Consider the following 16,873-nt stretch of genomic DNA (forward strand, 5'->3'; position numbering starts at 1 on the left):
CTCACACTTGTTATTACTGTAGCTTCTATGTGCTTCATCTGAGATCAGGGCAGCATTGTGCTAGGTGCTGTGTATATATACATAGTAAAAGACAGTCCCTGCCCCAAAGAGCTTACAGTCTGAATGCATGAGACAGACAAATAGTGGAAGAGAAGAATTATTATTGTCCAGATGGGGAATCAAGGCACAAGGACGCTAAGGGCCTGATTTAAAAAGAGTGTTAGCTCCCTATCTCCCTTTTAAAGTTCTGGTCCTAAATTGGTGGGCCATGGTCATGCAAGAACTCTGTAGGAAAATGGGGATTGAACCTAGACCTCCTGAGTCCCTAGGCACCAGGCCAGCTGTCTGAAAATGTTCTACAGGCTGTTTTTACAAGTCACATTTAAAATTACTGTAACTAAAAGAAATTAGGGAAGGCGGATCGTTTTTGGGGGTTTTTTCAGATGGCTTTCTTTGAATATTTGGCAGCACTGTGTTTCAGTTTGAGTCAATTTCATTCTTCACCCTGTATTTTCTGGCAGTTGGCTTCCCCTTTTGGGTTCTGAAGAGAAATATATTTTGAAAAATAGGAAATTATAAAACCACAAAATTGAGGAGGAGAGACTTGGGGTGGGTTGTTGCTTAAAATCGAAACAATGTCATAAATGAGTTTACATTTATATAGCCCTTAAAAAAGAAGGGGGGGGAAGCTTTGAGTAACAGAATTAATCCCTTTGCCTCCTCTTTATTGCCAGGCATTCGTGGCATATATCATCTTGATTTTTGCTGCATGTTTCCTGGAATTTGATAGCTTGGTTATACTTTGAGAGATGAGTGGCTTGTCACCCCCCAAAGGGGACTGTGTGCAAAGCTTTCGTTAACCATCCACTGATTTTACATATATGAATTCTTCTGGAACTGCAGCTTCGCACAGACCTTGAGAAAGCCCTGATGGGAAAAGACGGAAGCTGGGGCAATGTGTCACAGGAAGAGGGGAAAGGGACCCCAAAAATGGAGCAAAATTCTGCCCCCCAGTTCCATCCGTGCCATACCCATTAACTCAGCAGGAGTTGTAAATGCAAATGTGAGGGCCAAATTTGGCCCATGCAGTGTAAGAGATAAGTGTCAAGATGTGGCCAGAATCTGATCCTAGTTACACTGGTATAAATCCAGTGAACTCCACCCGGGTAACTCTGTTCTGATCACATTTATGCCATGTTAAATCTGGAGTTAGTCCAGGTGAGCCACACCAGATTTATCTTGTTGTAAATGGGACCAGACTCTGGCCTACTATAGAAATGAACCACACTAGAGGCAACTCATGACCCCATTCTCCTTTTCAGCAGCTTGTCAGCCACGCAGGTGAAGGGCGCAATATGGGCCTGTGAATCTGTACATTGAAGGTTTGTGGCCTCTAAACGTTTCTCACCATGTCTTTCCCTTGTGCTTTCTTTAGGCCATGCGCAAAGCAGAAGCATGAATGACATAACAGATACTCCAAGCACAGATCAGGTAGTAAGTTCTAAAAGTCTTTTGTGGACCAAGGTTTTCTGTGTATCGTAATGACCGACGGCCTCTCATTACAAGAGGGGAGGAAAAACATATATCCGCTGTTATACTCTCATCCATAAACCGTAAATATGAGCAGCCTCAAAGCTGATTGTGTTCACGCAGGACAGGTGCAAATATACGTACCTCCTATGTTTAGCAGCATTCTGTGTCTAATTTTAATCCACACTCTGCATCTGTGATGCCCTGTCCCCGGCCAATCAGGACCAAATTGTTACATACATTCCAATTTATCTACCTCTTGGTAAGACTCACGGAGCTGACCTAGTCCAGTATTCTATTCCCAGCTAATACAAGATGCTTCAGAGGAAGCAGCAAAAAAATCTTTGTGGTGGATGTTTACGGAGTAACCTGTCTCTAGAAGAGAGCCAAGTGAGCCAAGCAGACACCCAATGAAAGTGAAAGGCAGCAAATTTAGAAGTGTTTAAAAGGAAATTCTTCTCTACACAACTTAGAATTACCCTGTGAAACTCATTGCCACAATACATAATTGAGGCCAACAGCTTGGTAGAATTCTGAAGAGGATTAGACATTTATATGGATAATGAGAACTTCATGGTTACAGTAGATAGGATTTTTTTTTAAAAGAGTGATCTGAATCTTGCCAAGGAATTGTCTCAGGAATACCCAGCAACAATGAGTTCCGCAGGTTAATTTATATACTGAATACACATTCCTGTGTTGTCACACTCATGTCATAGGTATGGTGCATGGTTTGGGGGTAACTTGAGTTTCCATACTACATGTTGCTTCCTTTGGAGTAATTTATTATTATTATTCATTTGTATTCATAGCACCTAAAAACTCTGATCGGGACCCCATTGTGCTAAGCATGGTACAAACAAATAATAAAAAGGATGGTCACCACCTTGAAGAGTGTAGAATTTAAGTATACAACAGGCAGATACAATAAACAGATAGGGGATGAAGGGAAGACAAGGAGCCAATGTGATAAGCATTGATCACACCAGCTACAGAGCCATTTTAAAATGTTTAAACATTGTTTAAAAATCAAAAACACTTCCCTGCTCTGTGTTTCAGTTTTAATATCACTGACCTGTCTCCCTGGCGCTTAGTTAATATTTGTTGAAGCCCTTTGAAACCCTCAGATGAAACTTGAACTGCAGTGTGTGCCAGGGTGAGGACAATGTGTCCTTCTGATTGATCCTCTGGGAATAGACAGGAGTTGTATCCATGACATGGATTGTACTGAGGGTTGATGTGTCAAAGGGCTTCTCTGTGTTCATCAATAACAACACGAGACTCTCATGGGCCTCTTACGTTGGAATGGAAATGCACAGACTTCTAATTAATGCATTTAGTACATGTATTGGACTCTGGTAACTCAGCTGACATCAGCCCTGGAAATCATACCAGTGCCAGATTCAGGGCAGCAAGGAAAAGCAGGTTGGGGTATGAAAACACAGCAGAAAATACTTCTGCAGAGAGGATTCTAGAGTCTTGGGACGAGGAGAAAAGCTCTTGAAAGCTTTGGGAGGAAGATAGCAAGGAATAACTCAATAAAAGAGGCAGCAGGGTGTGGGTGGGAAGGATAGATAGGGTTGTAAAGAGGTGGGGTGGTTTGTGGAATATAATAGAGATGAAGACAAGGTGGAATATTTAGGAATATTGCTAGTCTAGGGATGAAAAAGCAGGAGATCATGAGGAAATAAGAACTGAGACGGTCATGCACAAAGAGCAACCCGTTAGCCTGACTTGTATTTGGATGAAGTGAAAGCAACAAGAAAGAACGAAAATAATGTCTCCAGGTGAGAGCACAGTGTGTATGCCTCTTCTGTAATGTTCTGCATCAGTATAACCGTGCTGCTTCCATGTGGTATGGAGTGCTGTCAGGCCAGCTCTCCTTTTCACCACTGCTATGTTTAAATGCAGGTGAAATCCCCATTAATGTGGTGTGCAAAGCATAAAAACGACTCTAACGCAAAGGCAATCTAACGAAACATGGATACTGCTCTCAGCTTCTCTCTGTGTCCAGGTCTGGCTGGTATGTTCCAGTTTTGTTAAATAGAAATCTGTGCTGCTTCACCTAGTCAATGACCACCAAAGTGCCTCATGTGAGACTACCATGGGCTTTTTTCCCCCTGCCCTTCCATCCATCACATTGAAATCCTTTATCTTACTAAAGCTCAGTTTGATCCTGGACATGACCTCAAAGCATCATCTTCCACCTCCATCATCTCCCACCATCAGGAAGGGACACTCTGTTCCTACCTCAGATTTGTCTGTGCCCCTTCACAATTTCATTAACCCTGCACAGATCTGGGATTAAGCTCAAATAAGTCACAGGGACACTAGCGAAGGCTGAGATTCTGTTTCAGAGAGGGAGTGTATTGAGTGGCTAGAGCAAAATATTGGCAGTCAGGACTCTTGGCTTCTATTCTCAATTGTAGAAAGAATACTTTGTCGGTTAAAGTAGGTCACTAGGAATCAGAACTGCTGTCCTGTTTTCCCTGTTATGGGAGAGATTGTCTAGTGGTTAGAGCAGAGCTCTAGGAATCAGGAATACTGGCTTCTATCCCTAGCTATGCAAAGGAGTGTTACGTAGAAGTGAAAATAGGCACTGACCATTGGGACTCCTGGGTTCTTTTCCTGACTTTGCCACTGATTCAGTGTTTAGCTTTCGACAGATCACTTAATCCCTGGGTGCACAGTTCAGCCATCTGTCAAGTGGGTAAAATATTCCACGGGGTTGTCGTAAGATTTAATATTTGAGGACATGTTTAAAATCCTCAGATAAAAGTTCTTGTATTAGTGGACCGTATTCCTACCTGTGGAATATGGCTACTCACCTGTCATTTAATCCTTTGCTTCACATCATCCTGAACTGCCATTTCTAGAAGTAAGTCTATTAGATAGATATTGATCTTCTGAACATCAAAAATGCTAATGACCCCTTTTCTTTTTAATGGAGCAAATGGTACTGCTGGAACAAAAAGCTACATACAAATATCGGTTTCAGAGTAGCAGCCGTGTTAGTCTGTATTCTCAAAAAGAACAGGAGGACTTGTGGCACCTTAGAGACTAACCAATGTTTTGGAGCATAAGCTTTCGTGAGCTACAGCTCACTTCATCGGATGCATAACGTGGAAAATACAGTGAGGAGATTTATATACACACAGACCATGAAAAAATACACATTGTAAGGAGAGTGATCACTTCAGATGAGCTATTACCAGCAGGAGAGTGGGGTGGGGGGAGAGAAAACCTTTTGAAGTGATAATCAAGGTGGGCCATTTCCAGCACATTTCCAGGAGTTAAGAAGAACGTCTGAGGAACGGGGGGGGGGGGGGGGAATAAACAAGGGGAAATAGTTTTACTTAGTATACAAATATAGGCACAGTAGTTTTAACCATGTCGGGCCGTGAATGCTAACTTCTTGGAGATTAGAATCCCTTATCTGAAACACTGGTCTAGGCACCTCCAGAAATGACCGCTCAGGATGACGTGAGACAAAAGGCAAAATGGCAAGTGAGGAGCAGGTAAGAATGCTACTTTTCACTCCTACCGCAATTCTGAACTGAGGATTTCAAACACACTACACACACCACTGTAGAATCTCAGCCCTTCAGCAGGATGTTTGCCAGCTGGTCCCAACAATTAATTTAGTAGCCATGCTCTTCATGTGTGAAACAGTATACGTTTTTTTCCCAAAATGTTACAATAATCTGTTTGTGGAATTTTTGAGTTACAAGATGTATTTTAAAAAAAGTAAGTTTGGGGGAGAGGAGTGTTTCAAGTTGGTTTGTTCACACGGTCATCATATGCTCTGACTTCATAGAAGCATTTATTATTCAGTGGAAATTCTCTCTTTGCTCTGACATCGAAGCCTGTGCTGTTGTCACAGCTGCTATTGTTCTGTCACGTAAAGGAGCTCTGGAATTTTTCATTTCCTTGGACAATGTGTTTAAGCACCTATATAATCAGAGTTCAAATGGTTGTAGATTATTACTGGATTTTCCTCCTTCCCTGGTTTTTGAAAGATTGAATCCTGAGCTATTTAATCAGTCCAAATTCCCACTGGCTGAATGACCAGGATTCTAGTCCTACCTCCTCCGTGTGAGCACATACATATACAAGTGTGTACTTTTGGTACAGCATAGTCATTGTTAATGGAAGCACGTGATTTGATACAAAGTAGTGACTTGAACTCTTGTATAGATAGGACGACTGGGACACGCTTCACCTGACATTGGGAGTGTGTGACACACCATGCCTGCTTGTTCAGGCTGGATCCAATGAGAAGATAAAAGCTTACTACTGCTACCAGCTGAAGGATTGAATATGAACTGCAGGATTTGGCTCACAATATGTATTTTTAATGTAATTTTAATTCCATACTATCACTTTAAAACTTTGACTTTTGATACTGAGGAGTGGGGAGGAGCCAGTACTTAAATACTTGTGATGCGCAGATATTTGCTCTTGACAAAGATGATGACCCACTGAAGCATGCTGGGAAGCTGTTCATGAAGTTGGCATTGTTCATTTTAAATCCATTCTAGGTTTATTTCCATTCCTGGCATAGGATAAGAGAGCATGCAGTTGACTTTAATCTGATGTTCATTTTGGGGCTTGGAGCTAAACAATTGCTGTTAGGAAGAGCTGCACCTTGAGAAAGTATAGTTTGAACGTTTTGTCATATGGGTGCCCTTCCAGGTATATTTTATTTGATTGTCCTCTCAGACTTCTAGTTCTCCTCTTAAAATTCCCTTCTGCATGTAAGGTGTATTCCATTGTATTACACTGACTTCCTGTTCTGCCATAATTGCCAGAGAACTGGCAAGACTCAACATTGACTTTGCGGCTCTTAGTGAGACCCGCCAGGCCGATGAGGGCCAATTAAAAGAGGATGGAGGTGGCTACACCTTCTTTTGGAAAGCAAAGGCACCTGAAGAGAGACCCATTCAGGGGATTGGCTTTGCCATCAAAAATAAGATCGCCAGTCAGCTTTTGGAGCTTCCCGTGGGGATCAATGAGCGTCTCATGACTCTTTGGCTCAAGCTTAGCAACAACCAATATGCCACGGTCATCAGCACATACGCCCCAACACTCGATAATGAGGAAGACAATAAGGAGCAGTTTTATAGCACACTTAATGCAGTCCTCACAGCCACTTCTAAGGCAGAACAAACTCATCCTCCTGGGAGATTTCAATGCCAGAGTCGGATGGGATTCCCAAAGGAGAGGTACAATAGGCAAAGAAGGGGTGGGAAATGTAAACTCCAATGATATTCTCCTCAAGAGCAAATGTGTGGAGCATGACCTGCTCATCACAAATACCATCTTTAGGCAGAGTAACAAATTTAAGACCACCTGGAAACATCCTCAGACCAAACACTGGCACCTCCTTGATGAAGTTATAGTCAGAGCCCAAGACTTTTCCGACTTCCATATAACACGAGCTATGAGAGATACTGATCACTGTTGGACAGACCATTGATTAGTAAGATCAGTCATGTACCTGCAGCTCACTTCACCACACCGCAAACACCCAAAGACTAAGCGAAAGTGATACAACGTCAAAGCACTTCAGGATCAAGCCAGCTACAAGACGTTCCAGCAACATCTGTCGGACAAACTCTCTAACCTTCCTGACAGCAACATTGACGTTCAAGAGCACTGGGATCAATTTAAAAACACCATTCACAATGCATGTGCTGAAACCATAGGGTATTCCACTCATTAGCACCAAGACTGATTTGACGAAAATTGAGGAAATCCTAGTATTAATTCAACAGAAAAGAAATGCATTTTGTAACTGGCAAAATGATTCCTCTAACCAGCGAAAACATGAGGCCGATCACCTGCTTAAAGCCAAAATCCAAAGGAGTCTATGTGACATCAAAAACAAGTGGTGGCAAGTGAAGACCTCTGAGATCCAGGGTTTCGTAGACCAGGATGACCTGTCGGGCACTACACAGAGAACCAAGGAGAACAAACCATCATTCTACTGGTGAATTTACAGTGAACACTGTAAAATAGAATAGTATTATCATTTTCCAGCCAGGGAAACTGAGTCACACAGAGGTATTAAGTGACATGTCCAAGCTCTCACAAATTGGTGTGAGTGCTGGTATTATTGAACCCTGATCTCCTGACTCCCTCTCCTGTGCTTTAGCTATTGGACCATGCTTCCTCTCCTAAAGTTATTTAATGGAGGTACATTGTAGCGTCACAGTTTGCCATATTGAGCCATATCCTGAGCTCCCTACTCAGTTTTCATACCTCCAGCAAAACTTCCATTTACTTTAAGCAAGCTTTTTGACTAACAGTTTCAGGAGTTGACCTATTACAATAAAAAGAAGACCCGATTTTCATTTCGTCCTGCCCGTCATACACTGTTGTAACTCCATTGACTTCAGTGGAATGACTGCTCAGTGACGCCACATCTGAATCAGCCCTAGAGGGTTTACACAACTTCTCTTAATGGAGACACACATCTGATTAGCAAACAAAACAGGGATGGTCTAGATAATACTTAGTCTTGCCATGAGTGCAGGGACTGAACTAGATGACCTCTCGAGATCCCTTCCAGTCCTAGGATTCAATGAAAAAACTGCATTCATTAACAGTTAAGGTTGCGGCAGGACACAATCCATCCACGCAAAACCTTGAAAGCAAGGAAATAAGAAGTTAAGGGGAAAGACTCATGCATTCCCTTCCACCTTTATAGCCTGGAATGGTGTTAGAAATTAATGTCTTTGGGCAGTCTTGGGCATCTTCAGCAATATGCGTATATGCTGGCTTCATTAAGCTTGCACTCTAATGCAAAACCTTACCAGTGACATCTTATTCTTTTCTATCCAGCACATGTGATGCTATTTAACGTTTTTATCAATGGCCTGGAAGAAAACACAAAGTTGTCACTGATAAAGTTTTCAGATGACCCAAGAATTGGGGGCGTGGTAAATAATGAAAAGGACAGGTCACTGTTGCAGAGCAGTCTGGCTCGCTTGGTAAACTGGGCACAAGCAAACAGTATGTTTTTAATACAGCTAAATGTAAATATATGCATGGAGGAACCTAGAATGCAGGATGGGGGACTCTATCCTGGGAAGCAGTGACTCTGGAAAAGATATGGGGGTCATGGTGGATAATCAACCAAACATGAGCTCCCCAGTGTGATACAGTGACCAAAAGAGCTAATAGGATCCTGGGGTGCATAAACAGGGGAATCTCGAGTAGGAGCAGCAAAGTTATTTTCCCTCTATTTATGGCACTGATACAACCACCACTGGAATATTGTGTCCAGTTCTGGTGCCCACAATTCAAGAATGCTGATAAATTGGAGAGGGGTCAGAAAAGAGCCACAAGAATGATTAAAGGATTAGAAAACTTGCGTTATAATGGTAGACTCAAAAAGCTCAATCTATTTAGTTTAGCAAAGAGAAGGTTAAGGGGTAACTTGATTACTGTCTATATATATCTTCATGGAAAACAAATATTTAACAATGGGCTCTTCACTCTAGCAGAGAGAGGTCTAACATGATCCAATGGCTGGAAGTGGACGCTAGACAAATTCAGATCAGAAATAAGGCGTACATTTTTAACAGTGAGAGTAATTAACCACTGGAACAATCTACCAGGGGTTGTGGTGGATTCTCCTTGAAAGACCATTTTTCAATCAAGATGGATGTTTTTCTAAAAGCTCTGCTCTAGGAGTCATTGTGGGGCAGGTTTCTGGCCTGTTATACAGGAGGTCAGACTAGATGATCATCGTGGTACTTCCTGGCCTTGGAATCTGTAAATCTGACACTCACATTTCCCAACATTTGGGAAGTCATTCTGCCGTAACACTGCTGAGGTCCTGTGGTTACCAGTTTGCAAGAAATGCAACTTCCCTATTCCACATATCTGCTTCCTATGCATACAAGCCACCTCTGCTGACACACACAAGATTGTGTGGAGTTATTACAGCAAGAGGGGGGAAAGCTGGATTCTTTTCTGCTTTGTGCATTATCCACTGAATTTTTTTCAGCCACTTTCTGATGGACAGAATCTCTGTTACTAGCGTTGATGGGGGGAAAGAACAACCTAGATGGATTTGCAGAATCCTGGTGACACTAGACAAACTATCCTTTGGCTCGTATCCTGACCAAATTTGAACTGGCTGCTAGCGAGAGAGGATCAGTGTAGAACCCCACAGTGCTATTTTTACAGCTCTGTCCTGCCCCTATTTAAGTCAATAGGAATTCCTCAGTGGCGTGTTGCTACTTGGAGTGTAGGGATGGTTAAAAATCCACTTGTTCCTGCATTGGAGCAGGAGCTAGGCTGCTTTCAATCCTACCCATGCATCACTTTGCTTTTTTTTTTTTTTTTCCTCACATCAAATTAAAGCACAGACCTATAAGCCAGGAGATCTGGGTTTTCTTCCCATCTCTGCCTCACGTTTTCCCTGCGTGAATCTCTTCACTTCTCCGTGCCGTGGTTTTCCCATCTGTACGCAGGCGGTGCACATACTTACCTTTCAGGGTCAGGGTGAAGATCAATGAGTTAATGCTTTGGGCCCTGGAGAAATGCCAGGTACTGTTGTTGTTTACTGGCTATACTCCTGTTGGTACAGGAGCAACGGGCTTGAGGCGGGGAAGGTGCCTCATCAAAGAAATCCTGCTCTTTTATTTGCCCTGCACAGTGTGGAACCTCAGATGCAAAACTCCCTCTTGGAGCCCTGTGTATGCTGCCGTCCAGCAAAGAGGAAGCCAGGTCACATTATAGCGTCAGCACTCCGCGCTCTTTGTTCCAGGCTACAGCAGGCAAGCTTGGCTTTCAGCGTGTGCAATCGGATGGATGCAATCAGAACTACTCATAGCCCTGGAGTTCCCAAACTTTTTAGTATGGCGGCCCTCCCAACTGCATTTTGTCTTTTCTTTTTAATTTAATTTTATTTATTTTTTTGATGACCCACCATTACATATATGCATCCTCTGCCTTGGCACCGCAGCCCTAATCCCAGCCCGGTTGCGACCTGGCATACAGGGTCGCAGCGCCATTCAGGTTTGGCTTGTGACAGGTCACAACAGCTGGAGCAGGGAGCTAGGCCCCGCCCCGCTGGTCGAGGCAGGCTTGCTCTCCAAAACACATCTCTCCAGGCTTCCCGTCTGCACCGGGCTGGGAGAAGTGTTTGTTTACCAAGGCCGGGTGCCAGTCCTAAATTCGTCCAGCCCTGGATGTGGTGACCCATCTGGAATTTTCATATGACCCACTGGTGGGTGACTAGGGTGACCAGATAGCAAGTGTAAAAAATCGGGATGGGGGTGGGGGGTAATAGGTGCCTATATAAGAAAAAGCCTCCAAAATCGGGACTGTTCCTGTAAAATCGGGACATCTGGTCACCCTATGGGTGACCCACCCTTTGGAAAACTCTGTCACGGTCCCTTATTGCTGAGTGCTTAAAGAGATTCCCTCTTAGCTGAGCTGGGGAGGGATTTGTGGATCATGGACACATGGATGTGGATCTATGTTCTCTCCCCCGCTGTCACTGTGGCAGAGTGACAACCTGGAAGTCCTGGGAAGCCATGCTTTGTTATGATAGTGTTGTCGACCTTACACTTAAGTTGGAGGAATTAATTCAGGGAAGTCCTCTGGCTTGTGTTATACCAGCTGTCAGATCAGATGATCACAGCAGTCCCTGCTAGCCATGCGATCTATGTGAGATGGAGCTGGAAGAGAGAGTCCCGCAGAGCGGGGTCGCAGCCTTTGTGGTTTAGTCTGATTGAAATAGGTGTAGAGACTCTTTCTGTGGTGAACACTTGCTCAGTAATGCATCCAGAGGGCTTCAGGATTGCAGCCTGGATACCAGAATCACGCCCTTTCCAGGGCACTGAGTGGCATTTAGATAAATTAATGGAAGCAGAGTGTGTGGACTGTTTGGGAAAAAAATTTACCATGGGAAACATTGCTTAAGAGCTCTCCACAGTCAGATTTTACCAGTGGGTGCTGTAATTAAAGCAAATTCCCTGATAAGAAAATCCAAACATTACAATCAAACGTCAGTGCGTCAAGGGTTAATGCTAAGATATGAAAACCATTTCGTTCCAAAGAATGTTGGTTTTTAATTAGCCTATTAGACCCACTACAAAGGGACTTTTAAAGTTTTTCGTGAAGCTTAGTGGTCGCCCTTAACTCCTGCTTTTGCTTATTCCAAGCTGTATCGGAGGAGTGGTTTTATTATTATTTTATTTTTTTTCCCATTTGGATTTAAAAGATTAGAATGGGGGGAGCTTGCCGCCCGGCTCACATGCCTCTCCTCATGCTGGCATATAGATTATAACAACATCCTGCCTGGGTTCATATTGAACCCTTTTACAATAATAATGAAAAGGCTGCAGGCCACAAGAGCCCCAAGGATAAATCTGTGAAATGAGGCCACTGCCTACAATTATCTGCTCCCTTTCCGAAGAAGAGATCTGGGAGAATGAACTACAAAATGGAAGCTCAAGCTACTTATTACAATGAATCCTCCTTCCTTATTATATGTGGGGAGCCGGTGGAAAGACCTGCTCTTTTGTCATACTTGAGTGTGGGTGTTTTGTGGGTCCAATTTGGAGGTGGTGTGTGGTGTTGTGTGTTTATTTAGGTCCTTATTCAGGACAGCACTTCAGCATGTGCTGAACTTGTCTCAGTGTGCTCATGTCCGATTTCAAGCCTCTCAGATTTAAGCACTTAAAGTTTACCACATGCTTATGGGCTGTTCCCATCGAGGATGGATTTCAGTGTTGCCCACTCTGACAATTTTATGATGAGTTTCGTAGTATCTAATGTGTTCCTTGAAGCCCCGGCTCCTGGAGTCATGGGGATACATGAGAATCTCGGCTTTCAGATAGTGTTGGCACCATCGTAGTATGTCACCACTGGACTGCAGTGGGTTTTGGGCACATATGGATCAAAGCTAGCTGGGGCATGCCCACCTGAGCTGCAGTCAATCAATCCTGATTGCAGTGGAGACATACCTTGTCACGGTGCTGTATGGGATGTGAAATTTGCCAAGGAGGATTAAGTTACAGAAAACCAAGGCCACTTTACTCCTGATTGAGAAGCATCCACACCAATGTGGGTTTAAAATGCTTTAATTCAGTGCATTGACTTCACACTTTTGATTTGCCTTAACTTAGTAACTCGTACCCAAGTGCAACTATATGCTTAGAGGAAAGAAAAAACTCCAATTTCACGGCAGGAGCTCAGCAGTTTTTAGCATCCTAAATGTCGAGCAGAAATAGGTTGTCATGGTGTTGTTTTATTAAAAAAAAAAAAAAAAAGTAAAGTAAAGGAAGATCTGACCCATCATTGAATTCTTTCTTTTCCCCCAACAGCTAAAAAATAAATTCATAAAGAAGATCCCCAAAGACGCGGAAGCCTCCAATGTCTTGGTGGGAGAGGTGGACTTCCTGGATAAGCCATTTGTGGCATTCGTGAGGCTCATACAGTCCACCATGCTGGGCGGGGTGACGGAAGTTCCCGTCCCCACTAGGTGCGCAGCTGTTTAAACAAACAAAATGTGCTTTTGCAAGAACTGAAGAAAGGTATTGGTGGTTCAGAACTGGGGCTTCAGCTGTAAACTCTCATGTAAACCTGATGCAGTATAGCACACCTTGCCTTCCAGATTAGGTGGGACAATATTTTCTTCCTCTGTCTCTGGACGGCTACAGATTCCTAAGAGGTCTAATTAGAGCTGTGTGAATAACAGACTTTTGGATTCGCTAGCTGTTTTGAAAAATCAAGGTTAAAAAAAATCGTTGCAGGTCAACCCAAAATGAACCATGTTTAAAAAAATTTCAGCAAACCAGAAAGTAAAAAGTAAAATTTAAAATAGTTTTGGGTCAAACATGTTTCATTTGACCTAAAACAAAACATTTTATTTTGATTGCTAGTGTTTTTCAAACCATTTCAACATTTGAAATAGAATTGGAGGAAATTTCAAAGCAAACAGTCATTTCAAATGGAGAGAAGACTTTTTAGTATTTTGGTGGGTTTTTTAGAATTTTGGAGGGGGGGGTCCCCCAAACAAACAATTCAACAAAACTGACATGAATTTGCAAAATGTTTGTGTTGCCAAATCTGCATTTTTCGACACAAAATTTTCAGCCAAAAAACATTGCCCATCTCTAGCAGTATAGCATGTTACCTTCCATGTTAACTGGGACAACATTTTCTTCCCTTGTCTCAGGAGGCTACGGATTCCTAAAGTCTAATGCACTGTTCAAATGGCCCATGTAACTTTCACTAATGATAGTGGGGCAGCCAGGTCCTACATGGACTGGAGAGAGAATAGAGCTTTTATTAACCTATATTTTCTTGCAGCGTTGGATGGCTAATTTGGGACTCCTGGGTTCAGTTCCCAGCTCCGCGACTGACTCGGTGTATGAATCCCCTTTCCTGCTCTGTGCCTTAGTTTCTCCATGTGTAGAATGGGTATAATGATACTGACCTTAAGTACTTTGATATTTACAAATGAAAAGGGCACAGTGGATGAAAGGGGGCAGCGCAAAGCGCATGCACCTCGTAAATGCTGCTTACACTGCAGACCATCTGTCCATGGTGCTGGGATTCTCATGAGAACAGGATTCCTGGTACTTACGGGTATTAAAGGTTTCCTACATTTCAGGTCACACATCCCAGTGACCGGCCACTATTTGAAGGGGAGGAGACCCTTGTGTAGCTGTAAACATAACCCTGGTTACATTATCTGTGGGATTGAACCTGGGCCCTCTGGGTCTACAAGCCTCTCTTGCTTGTAATAAAGGGCCAGATCCATTAACTCTAAGACAGTAGCAGGCTCATTACGTGTTCTGTGCTTTCTAGCCATTAGAAGGGGACATGCTGTGTTAGTGTGGGTTGACACACAAACTAAAGCTCCCATTGAACTTGATGGAGAGACTCCTTGGGGTTGCAGTGGGAGCTGGAGTAAGCCGTATCCGAGAGACCCAACTGGTGAAAATCAAAGGGCCTAATCCTGCATTTCTTGAGCAGCTAAACTGCTTACACAGGAGCCCAGGATTGGAAGGGACCTCTTTACTGGGAGGAGTGGTAGATACGCTGGAGGTAGGGATAGGATACAGAGGGAGCTAGACAAATGGGAGGATTGGGCCAAAAGAAATCTGATGAGGTTCAACAAGGACTAATGCAAAGTCCTGCACTTAGGATGGAAGAATCCCATGCACCGCTACAGACTAGGGACCGAGTGGCTAGGCAGCAGTTCTGCAGAAAAGGACCTAGGGGTTATGGTGGACGAGAAGCTGGATATGAGTCAACAGTGTGCCCTTGTTGCCAAGAAGGCTAACGGCATTTTGGGCTGTATAAGTAGGAGCATCGCCAGCAGATCGAGGGACATAATCATTCCCCTCTATTCGACATTGGTGAGGCCTCATCTGGAGTACTGTGTCCAGTTTTGGGCCCCACACTACAAGAAGGATGTGGAAAAATTGGAAAGCGTCCAGTGGAGCGCAACAAAAATGATTAGGGGGCTGGAGCACATGACTTATGGGGAGAGGCTGAGGGACCTGGGATTATTTAGTCTGCAAAAGAGAAAAGTGAGGGGGGATTTGATAGCTGCTTTCAACTACCTGAAAGGGGGTTCCAAAGAGGATGGATCTAGACTGTTGTCAGTGGTACCAGATGATAGAACAAGGAGTAATGGTCTCAAGTTGCAGTGGAGGAAGTTTACATTGGATATTAGGAAAAACTTTTTCATTAGGAGGGTGGTGAAACACTGGAATGCGTTACCTAGGCAGGTGGTGGAATCTCCTTCCTTTGAGGTTTTTAAGGTCAGGCTTGACAAAGCCCTGGCTGGGATGATTTAGTTGGGGTTGGTCCTGCTTTGAGCAGGGGGTTGGACTAGATGACCTCCTGAGGTCCCTTCCAACCCTAATCTTCTATGATTCTATCTTGGGCCATTGAGCCCAGTCCCCTGCTATTGCAGGTAACCTTGTCATATAACTCTGATTGTAACTTTATCAAGCTCCATCTTGAAATAAATTAGATTGATTGTTTGCCACCACTGCTCCTATTGGAATGGTTACCAAATACCTTTAGACCAGTCCTGCATACTGTCAAGAGTTGTAATTTAAACCACACAGTGCAAAGATGGCCATTAGCTCATGAGTTCTGTTCTTTTACCAGGTTCATTTTTATTCTCCTGGGTCCTTCAGGAAAGGCAAAATCCTACAATGAAATCGGCCGAGCTATCGCTACCCTCATGGTCGATGATGTAAGTAAATCCGACGGCAGAGCCCTGCTCCTGTAGCATTCCCTTCACGTACGCTATGTCCAGGCGGTCCGTACATTTACGGGATTTCCCAGAGGTGAAATGAGACGTCCCATCAGAGCTCCAGGACCAGAATGAAAACCGTAAGACTAGTTTGGCAGGTGCTGTAAAAATCTGTGCAATTCCATGGAAGTCAATGGAGATATAGCAGCTGAAGGATCTGCCCATAGGAATAAAGTTAAAATATTGGGGCGGGGGGGGATGTACGCATGCTGTGCTCCCTTGGATAGAATCTGTTCAGCTATGTGTCATAGGTTCCATATTGCCAACACTTAGCAAAGATTCTCCTTTCATTCAGATGACAGGGAACTGGGCTTTTAGAGCAGGAGGGTCTGAGTTCTATCCCAGCGAATGTGTGACATTCCAGTGTGCAGCACAGATTCATTCAGGTATTGTTCACAAGCACAGATGTTCACACTAGCAATGAGTGAGCCACAATCCGTGGTCCAAAATCTCTCTGATCTAGAAAGCATTTTAGATGAAGCCTAGCCCTTCTTCTAGCAGAATTGGTTCTTCCCTCTCTCCCACTGCCTAGCTAACAGTTTGCCTAAACCGTTTGTCTACTCTGTGTATTCCCAGCTTTTCAGTGATGTGGCCTACAAGGCCAGGGACCGAGATGACCTGATTGCAGGAATAGATGAGTTTCTGGATGAAGTCATTGTCCTCCCACCAGGGGAGTGGGATCCAAACATTAGAATAGAGCCACCCAAAAAAGTACCTTCTGCTGAGAAGAGGTAGGTGGTGTTAATTGCAGTACAGTTGATAGTGCACTGGACTGGGACTCAGGAGACCAGGGTTCTATTCCTGGCTCTGCTACTGGGTAACCATAGGCAACTCCCTGTGCCTCAATTTTCCCATCTATAAAATGGGGATAATGTCCCCTTTGTAAAGCACTTTGAAATCTATGGATTAAAAAGCACTAAATAAGAGCTAAGTATTATTATTAGCAGCATAATGAACTTGATTCTGTCCATAGTTACAGTGGTGTAAATCAAGTCCATGGAATTACACTGATGTAAAACCAGCACAACCAGGGGAGCAGCA

The 16,873-nt window shown here is 43.6% G+C and overlaps 1 protein-coding gene across 10 annotated transcripts in view; it reads left to right on the forward strand.

The window, feature by feature from the left end:
• SLC4A5 (solute carrier family 4 member 5) overlaps positions 1 to 16,873 on the forward strand; it is a 126,911-nt gene that overhangs the window by 57,577 nt on the left and 52,461 nt on the right. For 6 of the 10 annotated variants that reach the window (XM_073325096.2, XM_073325092.2, XM_073325094.2 and 3 more), the window contains exons 9-12: positions 1,436 to 1,494; positions 12,879 to 13,036; positions 15,685 to 15,772; positions 16,409 to 16,563. In XM_073325096.2, the coding sequence (XP_073181197.1) occupies positions 1,436 to 1,494; positions 12,879 to 13,036; positions 15,685 to 15,772; positions 16,409 to 16,563 (460 nt within the window). The remainder of the gene's footprint in view (positions 1 to 1,435; positions 1,495 to 12,878; positions 13,037 to 15,684; positions 15,773 to 16,408; positions 16,564 to 16,873) is intronic. The other 4 variants (XM_073325097.2, XM_073325093.2, XM_073325106.2 and 1 more) reach the window with 1 other exon arrangement.

This window comes from Lepidochelys kempii, chromosome 26 (genome assembly GCF_965140285.1).
Source record: "Lepidochelys kempii isolate rLepKem1 chromosome 26, rLepKem1.hap1, whole genome shotgun sequence".
Taxonomy (NCBI): domain Eukaryota; kingdom Metazoa; phylum Chordata; order Testudines; family Cheloniidae; genus Lepidochelys; species Lepidochelys kempii.